The sequence below is a fragment of the Rattus norvegicus genome, chromosome 15 (genome assembly GCF_036323735.1).
Source record: "Rattus norvegicus strain BN/NHsdMcwi chromosome 15, GRCr8, whole genome shotgun sequence".
Lineage (NCBI taxonomy): Eukaryota > Metazoa > Chordata > Mammalia > Rodentia > Muridae > Rattus > Rattus norvegicus.
The window spans coordinates 60,389,532-60,414,903 of NC_086033.1; the positions used below are offsets into that span (position 1 = coordinate 60,389,532).

The window sequence follows — 25,372 nt, forward strand, 5'->3', positions numbered from 1 at the left end:
GGTGGGATCTGAGGTATGGGCAGGATGCTCAGGCTTGCTATATGAGTGCTGGGACTTGAACTCTAGTCTCCCTGATTGGCAAGCAAGTGTTCTTATTGCCGAGGTATTTCTCTAGCTCCCATGCCGGGAACTTAAGTATTCTGTGGTAAACATCAAGGGCTTATTTCTCTTGGGGTAAACCAAATTGTTTTTAACATTAATAAATCTACCATATGGAATATTATCCATCAATAAAAAACTTAAGGAACAAAAAGACACACTGATATGTACACTGATCTTGATGTATCTGTGGCGGTGGTAGGAATCATACAAAGTCATGAACTGTGTAATTCCACTAATACTTGAAATAATGAAAGTTTTGCGATGGAGACAGATTATCAGTTGCCTGGAGTTGAAAAGTAGCTGAAGAAGACACAACGGGAAGGAACTGTGCTCGTGAATGAGCGTCGAGGGGAGCCTTGTGGGTGACCCCACTGCTGAGCATCTTGACTGTATGAGTACCAGCATCCTGGCTTTGACACCATGCACACTATTGCCAGGGTGTGTGCGGGAGTGGGAAGCGTGGTTAAAGATACTTTGTAGGGGCTGGGGATTTAGCTCAGTGGTAGAGCGCTTACCTAGGAAGCGCAAGGCCCTGGGTTCGGTCCCCAGCTCCGAAAAAAAAGAACCAAAAAAAAAAAAAAGATACTTTGTATTTTCTCTTACAACCATTGCAACAATGTCCCTCCAGAAAGAGCGCAGACTTCACACCTTTCAATGCAGTCTTTTTATTTGAGAAGGTCAACCTGAAGGCAGTGCCCTTTGGGAAAGACGTCTCTCATCACCAGGTACATCAACCATTACTCTCAGCGAAGTACAAAAATACACACATCAGTGACTTCCTTACAATAAATACAGAGTCATGCATCCCACAAGAGAAGGCACCGAAACTGGTCACTTAGTAGTCATAGAAATTATTAGCTACATTAACAAAGCCACCCAAATTATCTGTACAAGGAAATGTAACAATATATTCCAAAGGTGAAAACACATTAAAACATCTTTAAAATAGTATGCAATAAATATCTCAGTTCTCATATAGATTTTTAAAAATTATGCCATTGTAAACAGCATGTAAACAAACAAAACTCACGTCTTATCATTATTAAAAGTAATTAGAGCCAAAGTCAGAACCTCTGCTCTGTCAGGTCCATTTCAATGGCAAGTGTGCTAAGCTGGGAAAAGTTTCACTCTTTTCTGTAGCAAACAGAGCCCACTGTGTAAGAAATAGGCAGACTTTATCTGCATCTTTCAGATATAAGTTTTTAGTTTCAAAACAGACTACCAAAACGTAGTAAATTCTTAGCTATAAATATGGCAAGACTAAATTAAAACTATCTTTTGCAATATAAAGAAGAGAAGGAGCTATGTTAGGTTTTTACCATGATAGTAACAGATGGGAAATAAGTTCTGACTATGTTTATTGAGAAGTGAAATGAATGTCCTAGGTAGAAGGGCACAGCGCCCAGCCTTCCCTGCCCCCTTCTTTTGTGGAACATCTACAAAGTCAAACTAAGCATAAAAGCTATCAAGTTAAGACCTTTCTTCTGCTAAGAGATGTGTCTCTTATTTTATACGGTATTTTAGATGATGGGAAATAGTGATTTCAAAATATGCTTATTGAAATGTGAAAATACAAACCAGCAAATCCCTCCCTGAAAAGTTACTGACAGTAAAGACAGTTTATTTTTTCATTCTCAATAAAGGAAATCTATAGCCTACCTGTCAATGAATATTCAGAAGTCAGTATCATAACACAAATGTTTGCTGTGGCTCATCTACAGAGCAGACCCTTGTGGGACACATACACCCACTGTCACTAATGCTGAGATAACAGGTTTGCTCCCTGTCAAATGTCATTACTTCCTACCTAAACCATCAGGACATCTAAGGTAACGCCAACCCACTTCAACCAACTGCAAATGGAGACTTCTGATCTCCAAAGCAACACTGTGTGACCTTCATCCTCTCCTGTGGGTTTGTGACGTTGCCTCATGTATTTTGCTTAAAATGTCATGAATTTCTGCCTTCCCAAAATAAACCTGAGATTTTTTTTTCCTGTTCTATAAACCAGACACTTGCGTCCAGCACAGGCCCTCGTGCAGCAGAAGTAGCATGGCGTGGGGTTAACGAGGCACACTCTTGGTCAGCGATGGCCAGCACTGGGGCTGACATGAGAATATGAGAGTTGTGAGAATAACAGTGGGGTTGCTTCGTGGTGACTTAGATTTGGCTGGTGTGGAGGGCGTTGGGGTGGGAGGAGACATGGACGAAATAATCTGAGAGAAGAAACTGCTTTTGTTTGTCGTAAAAGACTCTCACAGACTTTAGAAAGATCAATTTGTGAACAAATGTAGAGTCCACCAGACAAGAGTCCTGTCTTATTTGACCCGTACCCTCAGCATCTAAGTGAGTTATCAAGGTTACAAAGTAGGAGGGAAAGTTTACCAAGTGCCTAGAAGAGGCACTTTAATTATTTAATTGACTGGTGTTCATCCAAGAGATGTAACTTAAAGAGCGCTGTGATAACTTTTACCATTATCTGGGGACATGGTAGAATGGCTTCAGAGAGTCGTAAAGGAAAACAGGCCCACAGGCAATAGCAAATTTTTAGTCACTATGTTTTAGAAGAGTAATGATAGTCACAGATCTTCCTACATTTCTAATACGACAAACATTAACAGTAAATGGCCCAAAATCATGCAAATTTCATCTGTGTCTTCTTGGGCAAATACTGTCTAAAAATTTCACCTTTATTACTGTTTTCTATTCCTTTCCAAGTCCATAATTAATATATATTTGTCTATGAAGACTGTAAGTAGTCAAGTGTATAGAACGGAAAGACAATCTGCAGGGCAGGTGTGTGATTTACAAGCAAAACTTTGTCAGAAATGTTGGAAATCATATCTCACTTTCAGAAACAAGAATTCCTATGTGACAGATATTCCTGATGTAAAGGAATGTGATTATTGGGTGAGGATCCTTGACAAAATAGTTGCTTTTGCCTGATGACTTCTGTTTGTTTGCACAGAAGACACGCATCCTTGCAAGCACAAGACTTTGAAGGCATTTTGAGTTTGAGACAGTATGAAAATAGAATTCAAAAACTTTTGCCAAAGTCCTATTATGTGCTAGCTATACTCTGGGACTACAGAACTAGTAAAAAATTCAGTGGGAGGTGTGTGTGTGTGTGTGTGTGTGTGTGTGTGTGTGTGTGTGTGTGTGTAACTGAATATGACACAAACAGAAAAACTTTGAATATACATGAAATGTGGAAGAAATACTGCCCTGAAAGTTATCATTGAGATGGATTTAACAACCAACAACAAAAGCACGCGGTAGGAAGGCTGAAGCTGAAGCATTACAGGTTGGAGGCCTCCCAACAGAGCATCACAGAAGGTTGAATGTGCACTGTTTCTTGGGTGAGCTGACCTGTACCAGGTCATTCTGCCAAGGTACTAAATCCCATGCTGGTGCTGCTCTGCACTCCTGGGTTAGAAAGGTTGACAGAGGGGAGAAGCAGGGCTAAAGGGAGGCAGAGCAGGCAGAGCTGGGCTGACGGATCAGTCCTTGCCTCCCCTGCTCTGTGCTGAATAAGCCATTCTGGAGGCAAAGGCCTATGGACACTGATCCACACTGCTAAGGGACAGGAAAGCCTACTCAGGACTTTTAGCAAAGAGAACACAAGGCAAATGTGTGTCTCCGTACTCGGGGATGTGAGAAAGCAAGTAGGAAATTGAGTTGCTGAGGAATTGGCAAAAGGACAGGAAAGAAAATGGCAAAGACTGAGTCAAGGCCGTGGGATTAACTTTACCACAGCCAAGGCAGCACAGAACTAAAGATGCCATTTGAACTGAGATGGTAAAAAAGGAAATACACAGCTGCATAAATAACAACAAAAAAACTATAAAAATTTTACTTCTGTAATCCAAAATCCATTAGGATGAACAGTTTTGTTTCATAGTTTAGGTTACAAATATCTTGTCAGAAAAACAGTGTCATAATCCCAGTGTTATCTTTTTGGTGGTTTTCCAAGTAAAAGTTGAGGGAACAAAACAATTATGGGTCCCAAGACCTTTCTCATTTGCACATCAAAACACTGGTGCCATTTAGCTGACATCCACAACAGGACAAGTGTTGAAGTTATAGCCAAAGTAGGGTCATCTCTATGGCAGGTTACTGTGGAAACGAATTCCTGGCAAAGTAATATCTGCAAGTCAATGTGCTTTATCATTCTAGAATAATCATTTACAGATCTGTCATCATGAAAGTTGTTGTTACGACCAACAACATGCTATAGTGGTATGTGGAAAAGGAATACAAGTTGGGGCTATCCTGGGCTACCCGGTGAGTTTGAGGCCAGCCTGGGATATGACCATCAGTTAAGACCATATCTGCAAATAATACAAATAAGCTCAAAGCAAACAAAAGTCACACAGATGAATTCTAGCTTAGGATTTCTCCTTGTCACATGGTGTTTACCTTCCAGTGTTGGGGGAGGGGATGCCACAGGAGCTCTGAGTCATCAAGCTATGCTATAAGAACTGCCAGCTTTGACAAAGAACCCCTCAGAGCAGAAATCGTCTACCATGGCTTCTTCCCTGACTGGCTAAAACCAAAAGAATCAATTAGTGACTAGATCAAAACGTCATGTGACTATACGCTCACACTTCTTTCTTTTAGTCCACTGTGGCAAACAATCGGGATGACATCTGCTTGTTTCTCTGTGGGATGTCTTTGGAGGTGTGCTGCAACAACAGAATACTAGTCCAAGCCAGAGAATGTAGGGAAGAGGGAAAGCTCTGGATTAAAGATGCCACTGTGGACAGTGCTTAAACATCAAGATTGTCACATCCCAGGGGAAAGCTGGCAAGGAATCCTGTGGCTTTGCTTCTAAGTGACTGCTTTTCTGTGATGTCCCTTTTTGGGGCAGTTACTCTAAGGAAATATGTGAGGGCCTTGACTGAAAACTGTATTCATCTCATTAAAGTAGCCATTTAACATGAACACAGAAAACCTAAATAGGCAGATTCAGAGACTCAGGACCTACTCTGGGTAGATGTTACTCACTCAAACTCACTTCCATTTTGCTGTGGTTGGTTGTTTCTACTATTGCAATGTTAGAGTGAGCCAGGGCTTCCCGCTTGCAGAGTAAACACTCTATCACTGAGACACTTGCCTTCCACTTTTATTTCCAAATGCATTGTCCAGGGTTACCAGATTGGACCACTTCTTTTTCATGTTATAACTGGAATGCCTTTCTTTTAAACTAAAATGTCATTGGAAAAAAACATAGTAAATTTAGGTAGGGCTGATGATATCTGTCCTTTCTTATAGTAGAAAAAAATTTGATTACTTAAAACTGGCAGTGTTGGGCAACTCTTAGAGCTGGGGACCCAAGGCACCAAAATATATTAGTGTGTAGAGGACATAATGGGCCAGCGACAAGGTGTGCCCAAATGAACCTCTTCAGATCCAAGAGGTGAGTGAAAAACAAGTATTGTCTCAAAGGAAAACATATCACACCCTTCAGGGCTCAGCTAACTCATGAAAATGTCTTTGGTGTTCATTGTATGGACTGAGTCATCTTTATGATGTCCTTTAAAGGAACCGTCTGAGTCCCCATGCCTAGATCCACCTGTCTGTTGTGTATTTGGAAAGCACAGACAGCTCTGCCCTGGGAATAAACATTTGCAGGGGCCTTTCTAAATGTCTAAGAGTTTAGCTCCCCAACCCTGGTGGCCTCCTTAATTGACCTGCAAATTTCTGCAGTAAAATGGCCTCCTCGGAGAATGAATTAGCTAACTTCTAGCTAGGACGTTAGACTTGACCAGTGGGAGCTTTCCAAGGTGCCCACCATATGATACATTTTACATGGGTTCGATCCTTCTGTAATACAAAGAGAAAAGGTGTTCAAACTCAAGTCTAGGGCCTTGCCAAACTGCTTCATGTTCCTGAAATATCTATATATTCTCACTTTTCCTATCCTCAATAAAAGCATCTACGACAGGGAAATAAATATGAAGCTGTCATTAAAAGCAAATTAATTTTTAATCTCCCGAATGGGTTTATGTGGCTCATGATTCACCTGCTGCTTACATCATAAAACAGAAGAAGAAAAACAGTTGGATTTAGGGATGAAAGCGAATTCTTTGCTCTGCAACGTTCAGTAGGATATTTGTTCCTTCCTTGAAAAACAAGTGATTTTTATTCTGCATGGCGTGTCGTGCAAATGCATTTTAAATGTTTAGGTTTTTAAATTTGAGTCAAGAATGCAAATGAAACAATGAGAAACTTAGCTAAACTTTCTGGTTACTTGACAGAAATAAGCAAAGGTTATCCACCGTGGGTTCCATTTGCAGTGTGCCCCAAAGCCAGGAAACGGGTTTCCGACGGAGACTCTGGGACATGGGCTCGATATCAGAGGTACTAGATTTGTTGTAGGGTTCAAGATTCAACGTTAGTCAGAATGCCAGACTGGCCAGTGCAACACAGACATGACTCCACCACAGTAATTAAAAACCCACCACAAGAAAAAAACGTACAGACTGAAGACATAACGTAGGCCGGGCAAAATACATCCTAACGGAGCTCTTAAACACATTGTCCATTTTAGCCTTTCTTTCTCCTTTGTGCCTTTTTAGATATAAAAATCACTTGGTAGAAAAGTTCCTATGACTGGTAACTGTAACTCAGTTACCTAAGACAGGAAAGAAAATACTTTTTTTCTCTCTTTTTTTTTCTTTTTCTTTTTTTTAAAGAAGGAGTACACTGGGCGTCTGTTTCACAGAAATGAGCATTTCAAGTATATAAGTCAACCATTAACAGAGCCATCACACTCCAGGCAACAGCAGTAAAAAGGAAAGGAGCTAGACTACGTATTCTGTATAAAGAGTACATTTCACAGCATAATAAATAAGGGGACTGATTTATACAGCCGTTCTAAGTAATACTGTCATGGGACAATGCTGACGTCAGAGAAAATCAAAAGTACAACTCTTTCCCCTAAAGCCACAAACTATACAAAGCTTCTGTATCTGCTTGTTATTAAGTATTTTTGCCTGCCAAGAGTCTTCAGACTCAAACACATCTTGGCAAGCTTGAATAAGCAGCACGACGACTCTTTTGGTATAAAAAGGTAAGAAAGGCTGTAGTATGAAAATTAATAACACCAGTAGGAGAAAGCTGTTATACAAATAGAGATTTGTTTATACAAGTGACCTTTATCCCACCCGAAGAAAAAAGTCAACCTCATTTAATCGATGGTTTGAAAATAATTTTCATATTTACCAGCTCTAGATAAATATATTACTCCAATGTATTGGTCATCTTCAGTATATAAGATAGAACTCACAAGGCTGTGAGTGTTATAATCCCCAAACCTATTACAGAACGAGCTACCAGCACTGTTAGCAACCTTCAGCTGCATATGCAGGTAGTACTCAGATTGTAGAAATGGCTAAGCTGTGTGAGCAACACTACAATCAAACACTAAGGGTCACAAAACCTCCTTCTTCCTGGTTTGCTTATGTGTTGAACTGCATTATTCTACTTTGACAGCAGTTGAGCATGAAATGTCTTTATCTTAATGCATTTTAAATAAGTAACCCTGTTCTTTGATTCATTTACTTTTGAAATGTAGAGAATATGAAATGGCCAGACTATTTACACAGTCTTACACATGGGTAACTTGTAGCTAATAGGAAATATTTTTATGTGGATTTTTAAGTACTTTTTAGGCTATGGTTTGGTTTTTATTTTCCAACGAAAACTTGGAAGTGCAAAAAAATAGAAGTATATTAAATAATGTAAATATTACATTTTAAATTACATAAACGGAAGTAGGCTGCTCACTTATGATATATAATGTGGAGTCTATCATCTTAAGCATTGTTATTGAGTTAATGCAGTCTTGGTTTAACTTCTTTACCTGGAAATACTATACAAAAAGATAGGTACAGTCCAGCTGTCTTTAGCTCTTTGTTCTCTGCATCAACAAACCTTGATACATTCTCTTCTAACATAAATATGTCTAAACAAAACCTGGAAAACAATATAAAGAAAAATAATGTTTTGCTTATTATAAAAAAAAAAGCAAAAAAACAATTACCACCCTTGAAAAGTTCTAGTTGCTTCTTTGTGGAGGAATCCTATTGCTAAGGTATCACTACCAACGTGACAGATACTGTGACACAGATGTCACCTGAGGGACACCACAGCAGAAACAGGGGAGAGGAAGGTCTTGCTCCCCTTGGGGTGGGCAGGGAGAGAAGGGGAGACCAGGAAGCCACTAGCAAAGCAGTCCCACTGGACGGCGGTCCTTCTGAGGGTGCTTCGTCTCTATCTCCTTTATTCCCACCTGCACTGGGTAGAGTTTGAAAACTGCCATCTCTTTTAACCACCCATAAATCCCGCATCTAACAAACTTAGAGTTGTCAGACAGAGAATGTGTCCACTGAGGTTCGGGGTGGGGTGAGCAAGAGAGTCTCCGGAAGTTGGAGTTAAAGGGGGGATTGACTTTTACAGATAAATTAAAATTGATATCCCTAAAGAATTCACCCTTGGAAAATGAAGGTTCACAATGCACTCTGGCTCAGCTGCAGGTGTAAATGACTGACTTTAGGTGATGTATAGCCTATAATTTTTCAATTAGTAGCCTGTCAATTCATATAAAAAGAGTAAGATCTTATACATCAAAGAAGCTAGGAAGTTACATTTGGGTAATTTATAATAAAAATAATTAAGGGACAGATTCCTGACAATAAATCACTGGAAAAAGATCTCGGTATAGAATTCATTTGAATTTGGAGGCCAAGAAGATATTGCCGCTAGCAGTTATTTTTAAGGGATTATGAACCACATGCAAATCAAGAGAAGTTATCGTAAGATACAGAGATCCAAATCTAGCAAAAATATGCCTGCTTTCAGAGTTCAAGCGGCACACTCAGCTTTCTTACAATCATTCTGGTTCTTTTTTTTTTCCTTTTGCATACTTAATGACCCATTTAGTGTGCACGGGCCGCTACGTCCCTTCGAGCATGAAGTATGTCCACAGGACACTCTACTGATACAAGAAAATGAGAACATGCAAGTTGAAAGAGACTGCCTAATCTTTATCTCAGGCCATGTTCTTCTGAAACGGTTGGCGTGAATTAAGTCATGAGCAACTGAGTAAGACCAAGCTAAGCCAAGTGTGGGATCAGGGAAGCTTAATGTCCCCAAGGGCTGGAGAGAGGCCCCAGGAATCCCTCACCAGGAGGAAGACTCCAGAAGCAGACAGGGAGTGAATATGAAGTTCTGCTTTTAAAGAATGTACCTTTAATTGTGTGGATGTGGGTGAGGACACCATGGCGGGAAGATGGAGGTCAGAGGACAGTCTGTAAGTGTCTCTCTCTCCACTTTTATACGGCATTTGGCATCAAACCTGTCGCCAGACCTGTTGAAACCATCTTGTCAGCTCCAACAGTCTACATTTTCATAAGCTCCCTGGTGACATTAATGCTGATTGATGGCCCATGGACCACATTTTGGTAGCAGGGATACTTGTTCACTGCTGTCAAACGAAATATTTTTGTAATGGTGGAAATAGTCTTCATTTGTGGTTACAGGGCATTCAAAATGTAGGCAGTGCAAGTGATAAACAGAATCTCTAGTAAGACTAAACTCCAATTTAATAGCCACAGGTGTACAGTGGCTAAGGTGCCAGACAGCACGGACATGGTCTGGACGTCCACTGCTGGCATCTTCTCAACCACTGCAATATCTCCATTTCAACTGTCCAGCAAAATGGAAATTTATCTAATCCCCTCCAACGTCTCGCCATGGGGTAACTGATGGAGGGAGATGAGCAGAGGTCAGTGAGTATGTGGGAGGACATGAATGAGAACTGTCTAGTCACTGGAGGACATCCGACTCTGTTCCCTTCCTGGAGTGGGGGGAGTGCTTTGGAGTAGAGAGACAGCTGCTGTCCCGTCGGGCGCCCACCTGAGCATCTCTCTCCTCTTAAGCGAGGATCAGAAACCAGCCCTCGGTACCCTGAATGTGGCTGGACCAAGCGAGTGGCAGGCAACTCGCACTTCCCTCATTCTGAAACCTCAACTAGGATAAGACAGCTTCTCCGTGACACTAGAGGAGATTGACGGAGTCTCTGGAGTCCACTGCTGGTAAGCAGGTGTCAGGGCTCGCTGGAGTCCAATCCAGACCCCTGTAGGCACGGACTAGAGAGGATGTTCACACTGGACAAACTCATTCGTCCAAACTGTCATCTTAAAGAATTTCCATCATCCCAAAGCCATTCCATTTAAATGTGTTTCCACAAGTCAGGATTTTACGGAATACATAAAAGGTGTTAGCAGGTACTGAAAAGATTGCCAAGCAAAAACAGCCAATCATTGTGCACCCCCAGGGCAGCAGCCATTAGAATGTTTTTCCTGTTGACAATGATGTATTTGGGGGGAGATGAAAACTCAATCATGTGTTTTATATTAATACACTCTTTATATACTGGAGTCCTCTCCCCACCCCCACCTCTTTTCTCTTGAACGTGATCTGGGCAGAGCTCTGGGATGATCTGGTTTCAGAGAAAATGTTGGCAAGGTTAACAGGCGTGAAGCTTAATATTGAAATTACTAAGGGACTGGTTTATTATCAGCTCAAAAGCCTTGATAGGAATTATCTTTGGAGAGCATCCATTGTGCACAACTTGGGTAAAATATAAGACATAGTTCTATGGCCAGGGACCCATTGGGTTTGTCTGTTGACCCCTTTGTTTCTGCCCTGCCATGGGTGGAACCAAGGCCCTTGTCTGTCCTAAGCAAGCCCTTTGCCACTGAACTTCATGTTGGGCCTTCATTTATTCTCAAGGTCTTTAAATTTTGTGATTTTTTTTCTAGCAAATACCCAAGTTAAAAGTTAAGATAAAACACTAAGCATTGGGCAAATGATTGTCTAAAAAGTACCAGGGATACTTTATCTCAAGATAATATGTCAGTAAGTGTGCACATCCAGGTAAAGGTGCATGACGTGTGTGCACATGAGTGGGTATGTTTACCTACTGAGCGCCTGCCAAGCAGATTATCAAAACCATCTCTGCTGGGTCAGCAACCCTGCCTGATTCCCTTATAGAACTTTCAAATGTTACAATTTATTTTTGGCATAAAATGACCAGAAAGCAAAGATTCCTCTGCTTTACTTTTTTGACATGTATACCTTTGGCTTTCAAATACTTGATAGTTCTATTGAGCCACAATGACACACAATGGTTTAGAAAAGGGGGAATATCTACCTGACAGACTATCCAAATGTGAGACAATACAAAAAGCCCTTAAGAAACAAAATGAAATTCCTTCCACCGGTGACTCCTGTCAATAATCACGTCAGCTAGTCCCCGGAACCCAGGGTAGGAATCTCAGCCGAGACCTTGGAAAATTCCTGGATGTCAAGTCTTAACAAGTTAAAGCAGAAACTCAAAATGGTTATTAAATTGAAATGAAAAAAAAATGGGAACAAAATGTAGGAATTTGGGTTTGGAAAGTTGGAGTAAGTTTTTGTTAGGCAACCGAACATGTAAGCTTATGAAAATGCCCAATAATTCTCCATGTGCCCACACCTGTGGTTGGGACAGGCAATAACCTGGTTTGCATAAGATGTATATCATCTGTTGATCATGGCACAGAGGAACATTCACAGAGTCTTAGGTATGGGATATTTACTCAAAAGTGCCCTTAACCAACCAAAAAGTGCTTGGGTAGATGGGTGGTAATAAGTTAAATTTCATCATAATAGACGTTAAAGCTATTGAAATATTACAATAATATATATGACATGCAAGAAAAAAGAAAAACAACTCAGGCAAGGAACGCCGTGCATCAGATTTGCATCAGTCATAGTGTGTGATGGGCTGGGCTCACCATATTCTTTGACCAGTGGATACTGGGAACGTCGGGGGGGAAACTTAAAGCTCGACTCCTAGCTTCTTCCCCTAACCGGTGGCTTCTAGGGAGGAGCCATCGCCTTCGCCATGAAGCCTGTGAAGTTTCAGCTGCAATACGCACTGTCACTGGCCGCAGGTGCAGAGGACCCTCCTGTGGACCCAGATCTAAGGGCACTGGACGATGGGTGGGCGGGCGAGCCCACCTTCTAGACAAGCAACCTCGTCTGATCCTTCTTCCACTACTGGGAGCATTTCTTAGCATGTCAGGTTTGCACAATGAGAACATGGCTTTGTGAAATGGTCTTTTTTTTGGCACAAAAAAATTATTTTTCTAATACCTCAAATCAAAACCTTCACCCACAGCAAAATATCAATCGGGAGAGGTGCTCCAGAGGTGCTTATCTGTGCAGTAAATCACAAGAACAGCCAGCAGCTTCCAAGAACTCTGTATTGAGTGGTGAGGACTTCGCTTCCCAGAAATAGCACCAGTGTGATCACACCTCAGACCAAGTTGGGAGGGTTCCGTTCAAGCTCTTTAATTCCCTGGAGGATTCGCTTCATATGACCCACTTTCGGAATCCCCAGGTCCTGGAAAAAATAAGAGAAAACGATTAATAGAAAAGGAAAGAGAGAAAGAAAAACAATAGTAATAGAACAGAGGGAGAAAAAAAGACAAGTTTACCAATAAGCATTTCAACTGGTAATTTCCATAATTAGCATTTACTTCATTTTGTTAACATTTCACATTGATTGGCTCTGAAAATGACAGCTAGAAAACTAAGTTATTAAAACAAAAATACCATACTTAAAAATGACCAGTCAGTAAAAAGATACCATAGCCCATGCAAACCCCTCTTAAATATGATATTTACATGAATTATGAACAGCTAGGGAAAGTGTTCAAGCAAGAGTCAAAACTAATATAGTTTCTTCCTCTCTGTCTGTCTCTCTCTCTCTCTTTAAAAGATTGACTCTTTTGTGATCTGAGGCAAATGATGGAAGACAACCAGACTTTTAAGGCACAGGTTTTTATCATGACACATGTATGACACATGTGTGTGCATGAGCATGCGCTCACGTGCGCGCGCGCACACACACACACACACACACACACACACACACACACACACTTTTCTTTCTTTTCTCTTTGTAGACAAGGCTCTACTATCTTGCTCAGCTTACTCTTGGACTTAGTAATCCTCCTGCCTCAGCGTCCCAACCTTTGGCATTATGTGCCACCACTCCCAGTTCTTGGGCTACATTAAAATCAAGCTTGAGTCCTGCTAGGCATGGTGGTACATGCCTGAAGTCCCAGGATTTTCTAGACAGGGGTTGGCGGATAACAATTTCAAGGTCATCTCTGGCTACATAGCAAGTTTGGGGCCAACCTAGACTACATGAGACCTAGGATTTGGGAAGAAAAAGAAGTAGAGTTTTATTAGAGGAAGATACCAGTGCCCACTACCTATAATTTAAAATTTAATTTATTTGTATTTGCATCAGGAGTCCTGATTTGATAAAAATATCTTATTAAGTTGTGTGTGTGTGTGTGTGTGTATATGTGTGTGTGTGTGTGTGTGTACGTACATGAATGAGTCTGGCCATGCACATGCCACAGTGACCATGTGAAGTCCAGAGGTCTCCAACTTTTGGAAGTTGTTCTCTCCTTCCCCCTTTTGAGGCTCAGTCTCTCTTGCTGCTTCAGTTACTTTGCAGAGCATCTTAGGCTAGCTGGCCTTAGCCCTTAGTGCTTCTAAGTGATTCTCTTGTTTGTCTCTCCTATCTTGCTTGACACTCCCCCAAAAAGTTAACTACAAGATGACCAAAAGGAAATGTCCTAAGAAAGTTCACACAGTTCTACAGTGTAGGGACTGGATTTATTTTTGAAGTTAGAAGTGAAGCAGATCAAACTGATTTGAATTATACACATGAACACAGCACACACATTCTCTCTTACACTTTAGAGCATAAAGTGTAATAATATTAATAGTATTAATAGTAACCATTCTAAACCCTTCTAGAAAACCATTTTTCTATAGCCAGCTCAACTCAAGCTTGAGATACATTTAGGGCAACATTTTTATCACACTTAACTGACCCAGAAAAACAAATGTTCTCATATGCTATGTAGGTAAATGAAATTAGTCCTAAGGCTAGTTCACATTTCTTGGGTATGCGATGAATATCAAACTTGAGGCCAAGCCCCAATTCGTGTCTGTTGCATAAATTTACAACACAAATGAGTGTTTTAATGGGACTGGAGAGTTGGCTCAGTGGCTAAGAGGGCTTGAGGCTTTGGAGAAGACACAAGTTCAGTTCCCAGCACCCATGTCAAGTGGATTATGTCTACCTGCCACTGCAGTTCCAGGACAGAAGACTTAATCTTTAGACTTTGCAATAAGACTCTGCTTATGGGATATATTTAAATACTATCCTATTTTAGGCCATGCAGACACTGCTTTCTCCAGAAGACAAACTTTATCTTTGATGTTCTGCACAGAATTACTGCTTTCGTACAGTGAGAGGAATGGTTTCTGGAGGGTAACCCACTCACGCTGGCTTCATAGCTACAGTCCCTTCACTCTGACCAAATCCAGGGTCTTCATGACTTCTAGTTGTTAGGTTATAATGAAATATTTGCTTTGACGTTTGATAGAGCTCTCATTTCAGCGGGCATCATATTCTTGTATCACTGTTTACTTACTTTGGATGTATATGTGTTTGTGTATGTGTAGATGTATGTATGTAGACAGATGTGTGGTTTGTTCATGCATGTAGAGGCCATAGATCAACACGGAGTGCCTTTTTAACTTGCCCTCCGTCTTATTTCTGAGGTGGGGTTTCTCTGAGCCTGGGGATAATGGACTTGGCTAGATTCCTACCTACTCCCCATTTTCCCAGATCTATATTCTGATTTATTATGGTTATCATATTCCTTACAACTGAGGTTTTGTTTCTCTGGGTGAATAGACATAATTTTGCCAAAGATTCCTTTGTAGATATTGAGCTATCCTTCCAGCCACCCATATACAGCTTTCCGAGTGTGTGCAGGGCATCCCCCCACTATGCCTTCACCATCTTCCCCACTGGGTTCCAGCAGGGAAAGATCACATTAGAAATGGTTCTTAGCCAAGTTAGGCTGCCAGGTTGATATCTTCAGTTGTCCGGCAATCTCCCATGTTAAGGAAGGATGCTTAGGCTGAGCTGTGGGACAGAGAGCGGGGGATACTGAGACATAAGCCATGAGTACACATCCTCATGGTCAGAAACAGCATTTTTAAACAAGGAGGCCAAAGTGGATGGGCCATAGGCCAGTAAGGTGTAAGAGACAAGAGGGTGAGTAAACAGGCGGGGCCTCTGGACCTCCACATGGATAGAGAATGAGAAGCTTCCGGAAGGTCCTAAGCAGAAAAGTAATATACTTGAAGATGACAATCTATCATGGTGGTTCAATGTGGATGATAGGCTGGAGAGACAGAGGAACAGTGAGAAGACCAAAACAAAAACTACCGATCTTCCACGGAAAGGTGGGGTGTGGGGTGCAGCATAAAGGGAGGTCCTGGGAAGAACTGCAGAGCGATGATGGAGTGGAATCCACATGTAAGAGTTTGGCTAGAATGTCCAGATGGATCAGGATGGGACAGACGCTAAATCGGACTCTGGGTTTCTCCGCTTCCAGCACCTGAGGGGCTAGGGACATGGTTCAGTAAAATGCAGAGCTGGTGAGGAAACAGGGGAGGAGAGAGACAAAGATGAGAGTCCCTCCTGCGATACAGCAAGATCTATGCCCTTTGTGATGCCCAAGTGTCAGCAGCTGGTTGGTAACAGACTCTAGAGTTCACTAACAAGGTCAGGGTTAGAGACGACCGTGAGTCCCCGACATCTTCATAAACAGGAGCTGAAGCAGTGGGTGTGTGGGAGAAGACTCAGCAGCGGGTAACCCTTTCCCAGTGCACAGGAACTACGCTATGACAGTTCACACACAGGGAAGAAAGACGCAGTCCTCCAGCTTTGTGGTTTTGTGCTGCAGGAGGCTCCTTCTGTAAAAAATGGCCTCTCCCCATCACCCAAACCCTATTTTAGAACCAAAAGCGTTAAGTGTCGATACAGATTTCAAAAATGGCGATGGAGAGAATAGAACTGGCATGACAAACACAAAGAAAGCAAAAACCAAGCCAGGAAAACCTAATGAGGATGTTTAGCAAATCCTCCGCCATCTCCTTTCTTCTCATACTTTCTCTCTCTCCCCCACACCGGTCAGTCTAACTAATTTGGCTTCTGTGTGTGTGCACGAGTGTTAACATTTGGCAAATACTCACTACATTCAATGTGTGTGATGCACATATACACATCTGTGTTGAATATATAGCTGTATATGTATTCACATAGCATGAACATGTATGTACTATGTGAACATGTATGTACTATGTGTACTTTAAGACACACAAGTTCAGAACATGTATGGTGTGAGCCTCCAGAAACATGACACAGAGAATCTAGCATAATCCATTAGCCGGTAACTGGCTCTTCAATAAACAGTGCAACACACCCAGGTCACCAGGAGCTACACGAACACTAGTTACAATAAGGCACCGCAGTTCTGAGCATATGTCGTGTGTGTGCACATGTGTATGCGTTCGTTTCCAGTTTTGAAGTCAATCTTTCCTTTATGACTCTCTCATACTGTGCTTCTTGGGATGCATCAGTTAGGACTGACAGAATAAGTATTTTTTTTTATTATTATTCTCAGAGCTAACGATGTTTAGAGAGGGGCAGCATTCTCCTCTAGATCTGATAAATCACTGTGTAACTCTGTAAGGAGGATACGGACTTTACACTACCCATTACTTGGGCCAAGATCGCCACTAAACTACACAGCTGAAACAAGAGTCATGAGTGCACCGAAAGGTGAATTCTCGAACACTCTCTGTTGGAGAGGGATTGTGTCACCATGGTATTTATTGGAGTTGTGAAGTGGCAGCATACATAACCTGGCAAACTCCCTCTTTGCGTGTGTGTACCCGTGGAAGCCAGAGCTGATGTGTGAGCACTCATGAGCTTACGATCTGAGACAGGGTCTCTCACTAAGTTTAGAGATCATTGGCTAGACTGGCTGGCCAGAGAACTCTTGGGAATCCTCCTGTCTCAACTCATCCCCAGTTCTGAGGTTTAAGACCCACGCGCCTGGCTGCTGTTGCTGTTGTTGTTGCTGTTGTTTGCATGAGTGCTGTGACTGACCTCAGGTTCCCAGGCTTGGGCAGCAGGGCTTAGTGACCGAGACATCTCTCTAGGTCCTATGATTCTCCTTAAACCCGGGACAGAATAATCCCGATTTCACTATTCTACTGCTGAGTCTTACACAAAGACTGACATGGAATTGCTGCACGTCACCAGTGAAGGTTTCCTGCGCTGGCATACATGTCAGAGAAAGCAGCTATGCATATTTTCAGCCCCATTTACTAAGAAAATGAAGCATTTCCTTTTGAGAGTAATAAGATACCAACGATGTGCCGTGGAAGGAAGTTTTGACATACTGTCTAGTTATTCATGTGATCTCTAAAGTACAGCTTAGAAACACAGCAAAATCATCTAAATTATCGCCGTTGTCTCATCTACAATTCCATATTGTACTTTACATTAATTTTTAGTTAGCTTTATACTCCATTCATTTTTAGTCTTTCCCAACAACAGTCATTGCCATCCATGCGGCTGCAACACAATGAGGTGGTAGAAAGGTGGCCCCACTTGAAGATGTTAGGACAGGAACAGCCACACCAATGGATACAGAGAGAAGTTACGAGGTGCATGCTGTGCTTCTGCTGTGAGAGCCAGAGAGTGGTCCTGACAGGAAAATACTGCTGACATTCTCATTGCAAAAGCACACAAGCATGGCAGACTGTAATATAATTGTGAGAGATGACTGTGCATTTGCAGAACACAAGCCAAGCCGAAAGCACGTGACAGGGGACTCACAGGAGAAAAGATTCTGTACTGCAAGAAAATTTTCAAAAGCCAGAGAGAAGCGCAAAATAAAAATACCTTAAGATCTCGTCTTTCCAGATGCAAAAGTTCAGCCCCTCTGACGTCATGACGGATGAAGATTTCTTTGTACTCTCCCAAATTGAGCAGATCCAGCCAAGCAGCAACTTCCTCTGTGCCCCAATTCTGGACTACCAAAGTTAAGAGCAAAACCCCCTTAATGTCTACATGCGTGATGCGTCACAAAGCAAAGGTCAGCCAGAAGACCGAGACAGACAGCAATGGGCGCTAGCAAAGGGACAGTGAAAGCGGATGCAGGTTACGGACTGCCAACAAGGTATGGCTAAACAAAGATGGGTGCCACCTGCACCCTTGACTTCAGCCATAGTCCAGCTTCTCATCAAAAAACCACACAATGTGCGTCAGGGCATTGACTTTGCACCACTAGCTTCCAGGATGCAAACATCAGGATGAGCCCTGAAACCTTAAGACTGCAGGTGGAAGTGTTTCCTTAGGAACGGACTACAAACGCTACAGTTAGAGTCTGATCTGGGCTACTTGGTTTTACCACTGATCTGCTTAAATGTCTTCATTACATCAGTGTCATTAAAAAACTGTTCAGGCAGCTGCCCAAGACTAGCTGGGCTATGCTACTTTTTTAATGTGGATAACTGTTCTTTCAAATCTTTCATCCAAAAACCTATCTTTCCCCCACTGTGTTTGGTGTTTAAACATGTCTCAGTAACTATTCCTATGGATGTAAGATTTTATATCACTGCTTATAAACAACACAGAGCTAACTCAGAAAGAATTTATAAAATTCTCTTAAGAACGTATGAAATTCTTCTAAGAATTTATACAGTGATTTCATTATGAAAGGCGGATCTAGACACAGAACCCCCAAGGTACTGAGTGCAGACAGCAGAAAGTCAGCCTCTAAGGGATGGAGCCTGGGAAAGCAGCGGGGTACAGAAGTCCCCGTCTTTGCTGAGAATGTCAGTAGCACACACTCTGGCATTATCAAAGGGTGGACGGTGTCCTTAAAACAGGAATAAAGGGATTTTGGATCTCCAGTAAAAACATATATTTAGCAAGCTGAGTAAAAGAAAGTAAGTCTATGCTCCCCTTATCAAAGCCATCTGGATTTTTAAGTCTGAGAAGAAACTGAAGTTATACACTAATGCCTGGAGCACATTGAGACGATAAAGGCCCCTTTGAATGGACACATTGACTCAAGTAGACAGAACAGATGGCCTCCTCTTCTCCATCCATTTGTAGCCGCTGATTCTCTCCAATAACTGGACGTGTTGGCTATGGCATGACTTGCATGGTTCAATGTGCCATCGAAACCATTTTAAAGTCTACAGTTCAATGGTATGTAGTCTATTTACAATGCTAGGAAATGCTCACTCTACCTAGTTCTAGAATATTCCTCTGCCTTCACCAATAACTTTTGGCAAGTTACACCCCCACCCCAACCCCGCACCGTGGGACCACCTACCAGGCTGTAAACTTGTTTTCTGTTTCTGAGCCTTTTCCTTTTTAAACTTTGGCACTATGCGAAAGACTGTGCTTTTGTTGTTTCTTTTGGTGCAATCCATAGGAGGCTCCTGCAAAATTCAAGCAAAAACAAAACAAAACAAAAACAAAAACAAAACAACACTCTGTTAGCAAGTATAAACTAAGAATGGTGTCCTAATTAGGGCTTCTATTACTGTGATGAAAGACCATGACCAAAAGTAACACAAAGAAAAAAGGATTAAGTTTCAGCTCACACTTCCCCATTATAGTCCATCGCTGAGAAAAGGGAGGCAGGAGCTGATGCAGAGGCCACAGAGGGGTGCTGCTCCCTGGCTTGCTTCCTAGGGCGTAACTCAGCCTGCTTCCTTACAGAACCCAGACCACCAGCCCAGGACTGGCCTTACACAAGGGGCTGAGCCTTTCCGCATCAAACACTAATAAGGAAAATGCCTTACAGGCTTCCTTACAGGCTTCCTTACGGGCTTCCTTACGGGCTTCCTTACGGGCTTCCTTACGGGCTTCCTTACGGGCTTCCTTACGGGCTTCCTTACGGGCTTCCTTACGGGCTTCCTTACAGGTGTATTTCTTAACTGAGGTTCCCTCTTCCCAAACAACTCTAGCTTGTACCTAGCTGACATCAAACTGGCCAGCACAAATGGGTTTTGAATACTGAACATGTCCTACTCTACTAAATGCCCATGTTCACAAAAAGGCCCTTTCTCTCTTAATGACAAAACATTTCAAAGAAGTATTCAAACTTCATTTCCCGGAAATGTCTCTATTCAAAGGTAAGTTCAAACTCAAAAGTCTTACTGTCCACATCCGATAGTCTGGACTTGACGTACCTCGTCCTCATTGGGGCGGAGGATGTAATACAGCCAGGGGATCTCGGTTAACTTCCGCAGCTCCATCTCCACAGAGTGTAAGGCACTGGACACCCGCTCTTCATGAGGAGATTCCAAGTGCTAGTCACCAGCAGGGGAGAAAGCCAAACAAACGGAGACTCAGCGACCAACTTCATACGGGGCCACTTTGAGCATCTTCCCTTCTGATAAAAAGTGGTTGCTTTTGTCCTAACTCCTAATCCCAAAGTTGAAATCTGTAACTGGTGTGCCTGAACAATTTCCCCTCCAAAACTACTGTGCTCAGTGTTTCTTGGCCCTCACTCCCATCCTTTTCCCACTCTAACTGCACCTTCACTGCTCCAAAGCAAATAAATATCTGTCAACCATCACACTTATCAAAATTCTTCTGACTCACAGACTTGTTCCATGAACAAAAAACAGTTTTAAAAACTAATCATAATCAAATACCTATGATATAAAAAGCACACATACAAACACACACACACACGCACACACACATGTACACACACATACACACACAGACACATGCACACATACACACACATACACATACACACACACGCAAACATGCACACACACACACACACACACACACACACACACGTACATATCCTGGCAAATCAAAAAAGTAAGTTTTAGGAAAAAATGAATCTCTGAAACTTTTACGATGAAGAACTATTATGAAAACCAGGAGAGTCAAAGGGCTACTAATGTGGAGCTGATGCGGCTCCTTCAAAGAGAATATAACTGTCATTAAACCCATTTTCGGCACATTTGAGGTAGTCACTACAATACGCAGAGTTGGAAGAGAGTCGGTGAGATGCTAGTCGTGGCGTGGTTTCTAACTATACCCATTTAGGAAGGGTAACTGACCTCAGGCACCTTCGTTCCCTGTTAGCGCAGGGTGACGAGAGTATTTCCGAGAATTCGTTCAACTACTCCATCTCCTTCTAGACTATTTTCAACCCCACAGTGCCAGCACTGATGTTCGCAGAATCTTAGGAAGTCCTGAGATTATCGTTATTGTCTATTTTAAGCATCTTTTTGTTGTAGATTTCCTGTGATATTTAAAGTATCTACTCCCAGTATTTAATAAAAATAAGATTTTCCACCCTATCACAAGACATTTACCATTTTCTTTTAATATAAGAATATCTGACAAAGTTGATTAGATTGTATTTCACAACTGTTCTGGAAGTAAAATGACAAACTTCAGTGCTCTCAAGTATAATAAGTTATTATCATATCATTATTGTTAAGACTTTGGGTAAAATTTACCGGGACATCTTTGACACCAAACATCTATATTTGAGGATCACAGAGGATTAGAAATGGAGGGGAAAGTTCTTATGTTTTCATATAATATAATCACTAAATATAATATATCTTGGTGTAAAGGACAAAGTTATGCTTCTATTTCTTATCATAAATGACCTTAAAAGTCTTTCAAGTGACGCGAAAAACAGACATCTTAATTTGAAACCTGGATCCTTGGTCACAGCCCACAGGATTTCTGGTGGGTTTATTTGGAAAAGCAATAGAAGATTCTGGTTAACAAAAACAGTATCAGCAATGGCCAGGGCGGGGTCTCCATGGATCCTACCAACAAGTAACCAAGACTTCTCCCTACTAGTTCTGCATTGCCGGAGTGGACATGGCCACCCTGTGGCCCAGGAAGCTGTGTTTCAGTTCCCTGGGAAGTGGTGAAGAGAACTGGACCAACAGAGCCTCTGCGTGTCTTAAGCAGAAAGGAGACTTGGGTGGTGGCATCCTGCTGGACCACAGTTACAACCCAGCAGGAAGTCCAAGCTCCACTTCCCCAACCCAGGACCTCAAACACCACGTCGGTAATGACTTATATACTTTTACGTCGGTTTGCACTTGCCCAAACAGATGCGACTGCTATGACAAGAGATGCTTTGTGATCATTCAGAGAGACACACGGAGAGGGAAGACAGCTAACGTCTGAGGCCTTCCACATGCCCAGCCTCAGGCGGTCACAGGATTCAGTATCAGAACACTCAAAACCAGTTCAGGTGCTCTTACAGAAAGGGCTGTATTGTTGTTCCAGGCCTGTGGGCTTCAGCCAGATTCACACTTTCTTACACGTGATGTCTCCTAAGTTGTGCATGTGTGAGTAGCTGAGGAACGGCTGCTATACCTATGTCACTCAAATCTCTCTAAGCAGAGAGAGGGATGGTGTGAGAAGATGGCGGCCTCAAGTTAGCTCTAGGTTAGCATTGCTTTCCTGAAGGCAAAAGTCTGACCGAAAGGAAGGTCCAAGGATGGAGGTCAGAGGTCAGCAATACACTTCCACTAATGAAGCAGGGCTCAGATCCTTAGGCCACCATCTGGGCTACTGTCAGCGTGAGCTTCCGGGTGTCAACTTGAACCTAGAGTCACATGGGAAAAGGGGGCTCAGCTGAGGAGTTCCCTTCATCAGATTGGCCTGTGGCATGTCTGTAGGGCATTTTCTTAATTGCTAATTAAAGAAGGAGGGCACAGCCCTGGGGGGCAGTACCGTGCACAGGCAGCTGGCTCTGAGCTGTTGAAGTTGAGCATGGTAGCAAGCCACTAAGCAGAGTCCTCTGCGGTCTCTGCTTCACTTACTGCCTCCGGGACCCTGCCCTGACTTCCCTCAGTGATGGGGTGTGACCTGGGCTTTGTAAGATGAAGCAATGCCTTTCCTCTCTAATTTGCTTTTGGCCACAGTGAATCACAGGCAAAGAAGCAAACTAGAACAGCCACCAATCATTTCTTTTTCTTACCAAAGGAACCCTGCCAACTAGCAAAGACTCTGTTTCATTATAGAGCGCCTTGACGTTGATGGCTATTTCAGTGGCAGTATCTCGCGTAAGACTCTAGAAGAGAATAACAAAGATATAGGTTTCCACATTAAGTTAAATCCCCCCCACCAATAGATTCTGTAAATTGTATTCTTATCATAACCGATTTTCAAAAAAATACCAAAATTCTATAACAGATTCAAAATTTTGCACACAGGTTTGTTAATAAGGTTATCTGTTAAGTAATAAATCACAGAATCAACAGAATGAACTAAAATATGTGTGTGTGTGTGTGTGTGTGTATACATTATATATATACATATATATATTTACTTAGGATCACATCTCCAATCTACAAGTTCACATATGCTAGAACCAGTATTGCTATAAAAGTTAAAAAAACTCATGCCTTGAAGGAAGATATTATCCAATTACACAGGCAAAAGTCTTTGCATATTATGGGTTTGAACTGTGGAGTTATGCATATTTTTGTAGACTTTTGACAATTTGAAAACTCTCGAAGATGGATTACATAGCTAAGAGATATCTGACAAAATTAAGGAAAAGTTCAGTAGGTCATAAATAGTAAAATACAGGCAACAGATTAAACAATCAAAACCTGGGAGGTGTTCATCAGTTAAGGGCACTGCTGCTCTTACAGGACCTGAGTTCAGTTCCTTAGCACGATGCCAGGTGGCTCACAACCACGGGACTCTACCTCCATGAAGTTCAAGGCCCTCTTCTGGCCTCCTGGGGTGATACCTGCAGTCCCCTGCATATATCCCAGCAGACACATGAACACATAGATGCGCACACACACACACACACACACACATAGAGAGTTAAAAACAGAATAAATCCCTGCATGCACAAACATAGTGTCACTTTCAGCTGTGGAAGTGTACACAAATGTAAAGTGCTCTATTGAATCAGGGTGGTGGAGTGAGGTGAGGAACGGACTTCACTATGGTAACCTGTTCAGCTGCTCTCTGTTGCTCTTGTGGTGATTCTCACATTGACGGGTATCTGCTTAAAGCTGAGTGACATAGCTAATCTCTGCCTGAGGTTTCTGGGTGGTCATGTGCTACAGTAAAAGTGCCTTCTCACGATTCTCGAATGCCTCCCACCATTTGCAATATATAAAACGTCTTTGTTAAGGGGCTGGAGAGATGGCTCAACAGTTACGGCTCTGGCCGCTCATGTGGAGGACCCGGGTTCAATTTCAACACCCACAGGGCAGGCAGCTCCCAGCCATCTGTAACTCCAGTCCCCGGAGATCTGATGCCCTCTTCTGGCTTCCCAGGGTACTGCATACATATAGTGTACAGATATACCTTCAGACGCATACTACGTACTCATACACTACATTAAATAAATACATACACATAAAATATAAATAAGTAAAAATCACAATACAGTGTGTTTAAGTGACTTTTGAACATTACTGGTCAATGGCAGACAGGTATGGTAGTCGGCTGTGGGAGAGTCAGAGTTTCTACCCAGATTTTTGTACTGAGCGGAGAGGGGCCTCCCCCACCAGGGTGTTTCAGCTGCAGTTCCATGTATTTTTACTCACTGGTTCTTTGAGCTTTAATCCTGAGTTGTAACATTTAGTAGAACAGTAGTTTGGGTGGTTTCAATGGAATAATTAAAAGAATAAATAAAGGTATTAGCTTTCCCTAGACTCCCAGTACACAGTAGTTCACAGTATAAGAGTTACAATATACCCACTCCATTATCGACACGGACATTAAAAACTACAGAAACATCAACTTAACAATTTAGCAAAACATGAATCAGGATATCAGAGCCAAATCAAGAGGAAGAAGGAAGACAGATGAAAAGTCTAGGCTGTGGAATGACTCAGCAGGAAAGGGAATGACTCAGCAGGAAAGGGAATGACTCCCGAGGAAAGGGAATGACTCAGCAGGAAAGAGAATGGCTCCCCAGGAAAGGGAATGGCTCCCCAGGAAAGGGGCTTGCCATCCAGCCTGAGGGCTCAGTTTAATCCCTAAAACCACATGGTGGGCAAGAGAATTAACCCCTGCGAGTTGTTTTCTGATCGCCACATGTGCTCTGTGGCTTACTTCCATCCCGTGAATGAATGAAGGAATAAATGAATGAATGAATCAAATGTAATAAAAGCAGTAGAAAGACTTGAAAGGAGATGTCAAGGTGACAAATGATTGCAAATGAAATAGAAAGAAATGCAGAAAATTTAAGAGCAGGGAAATTATAAGTGGGTGTGT

The 25,372-nt window shown here is 42.1% G+C and overlaps 1 protein-coding gene across 10 annotated transcripts in view; it reads right to left on the reverse strand.

Moving 5' to 3' along the window:
* Nucleotides 1-747: 747 nt before the first annotated feature.
* Dgkh (diacylglycerol kinase, eta) overlaps nucleotides 748-25,372 on the reverse strand; it is a 169,499-nt gene continuing 144,874 nt past the window's right edge. For 6 of the 10 annotated variants that reach the window (XM_039094036.2, XM_008770920.4, XM_006252363.5 and 3 more), the window contains 5 exons: nucleotides 23,106-23,198; nucleotides 20,317-20,436; nucleotides 19,452-19,560; nucleotides 18,011-18,141; nucleotides 752-12,559 (listed from right to left, as the gene is read on the reverse strand). In XM_039094036.2, coding sequence (XP_038949964.2) covers nucleotides 12,473-12,559; nucleotides 18,011-18,141; nucleotides 19,452-19,560; nucleotides 20,317-20,436; nucleotides 23,106-23,198 — 540 coding nt within the window. In that variant the 3' untranslated portion in view covers nucleotides 752-12,472. 10 annotated transcript variants of the gene reach the window in all.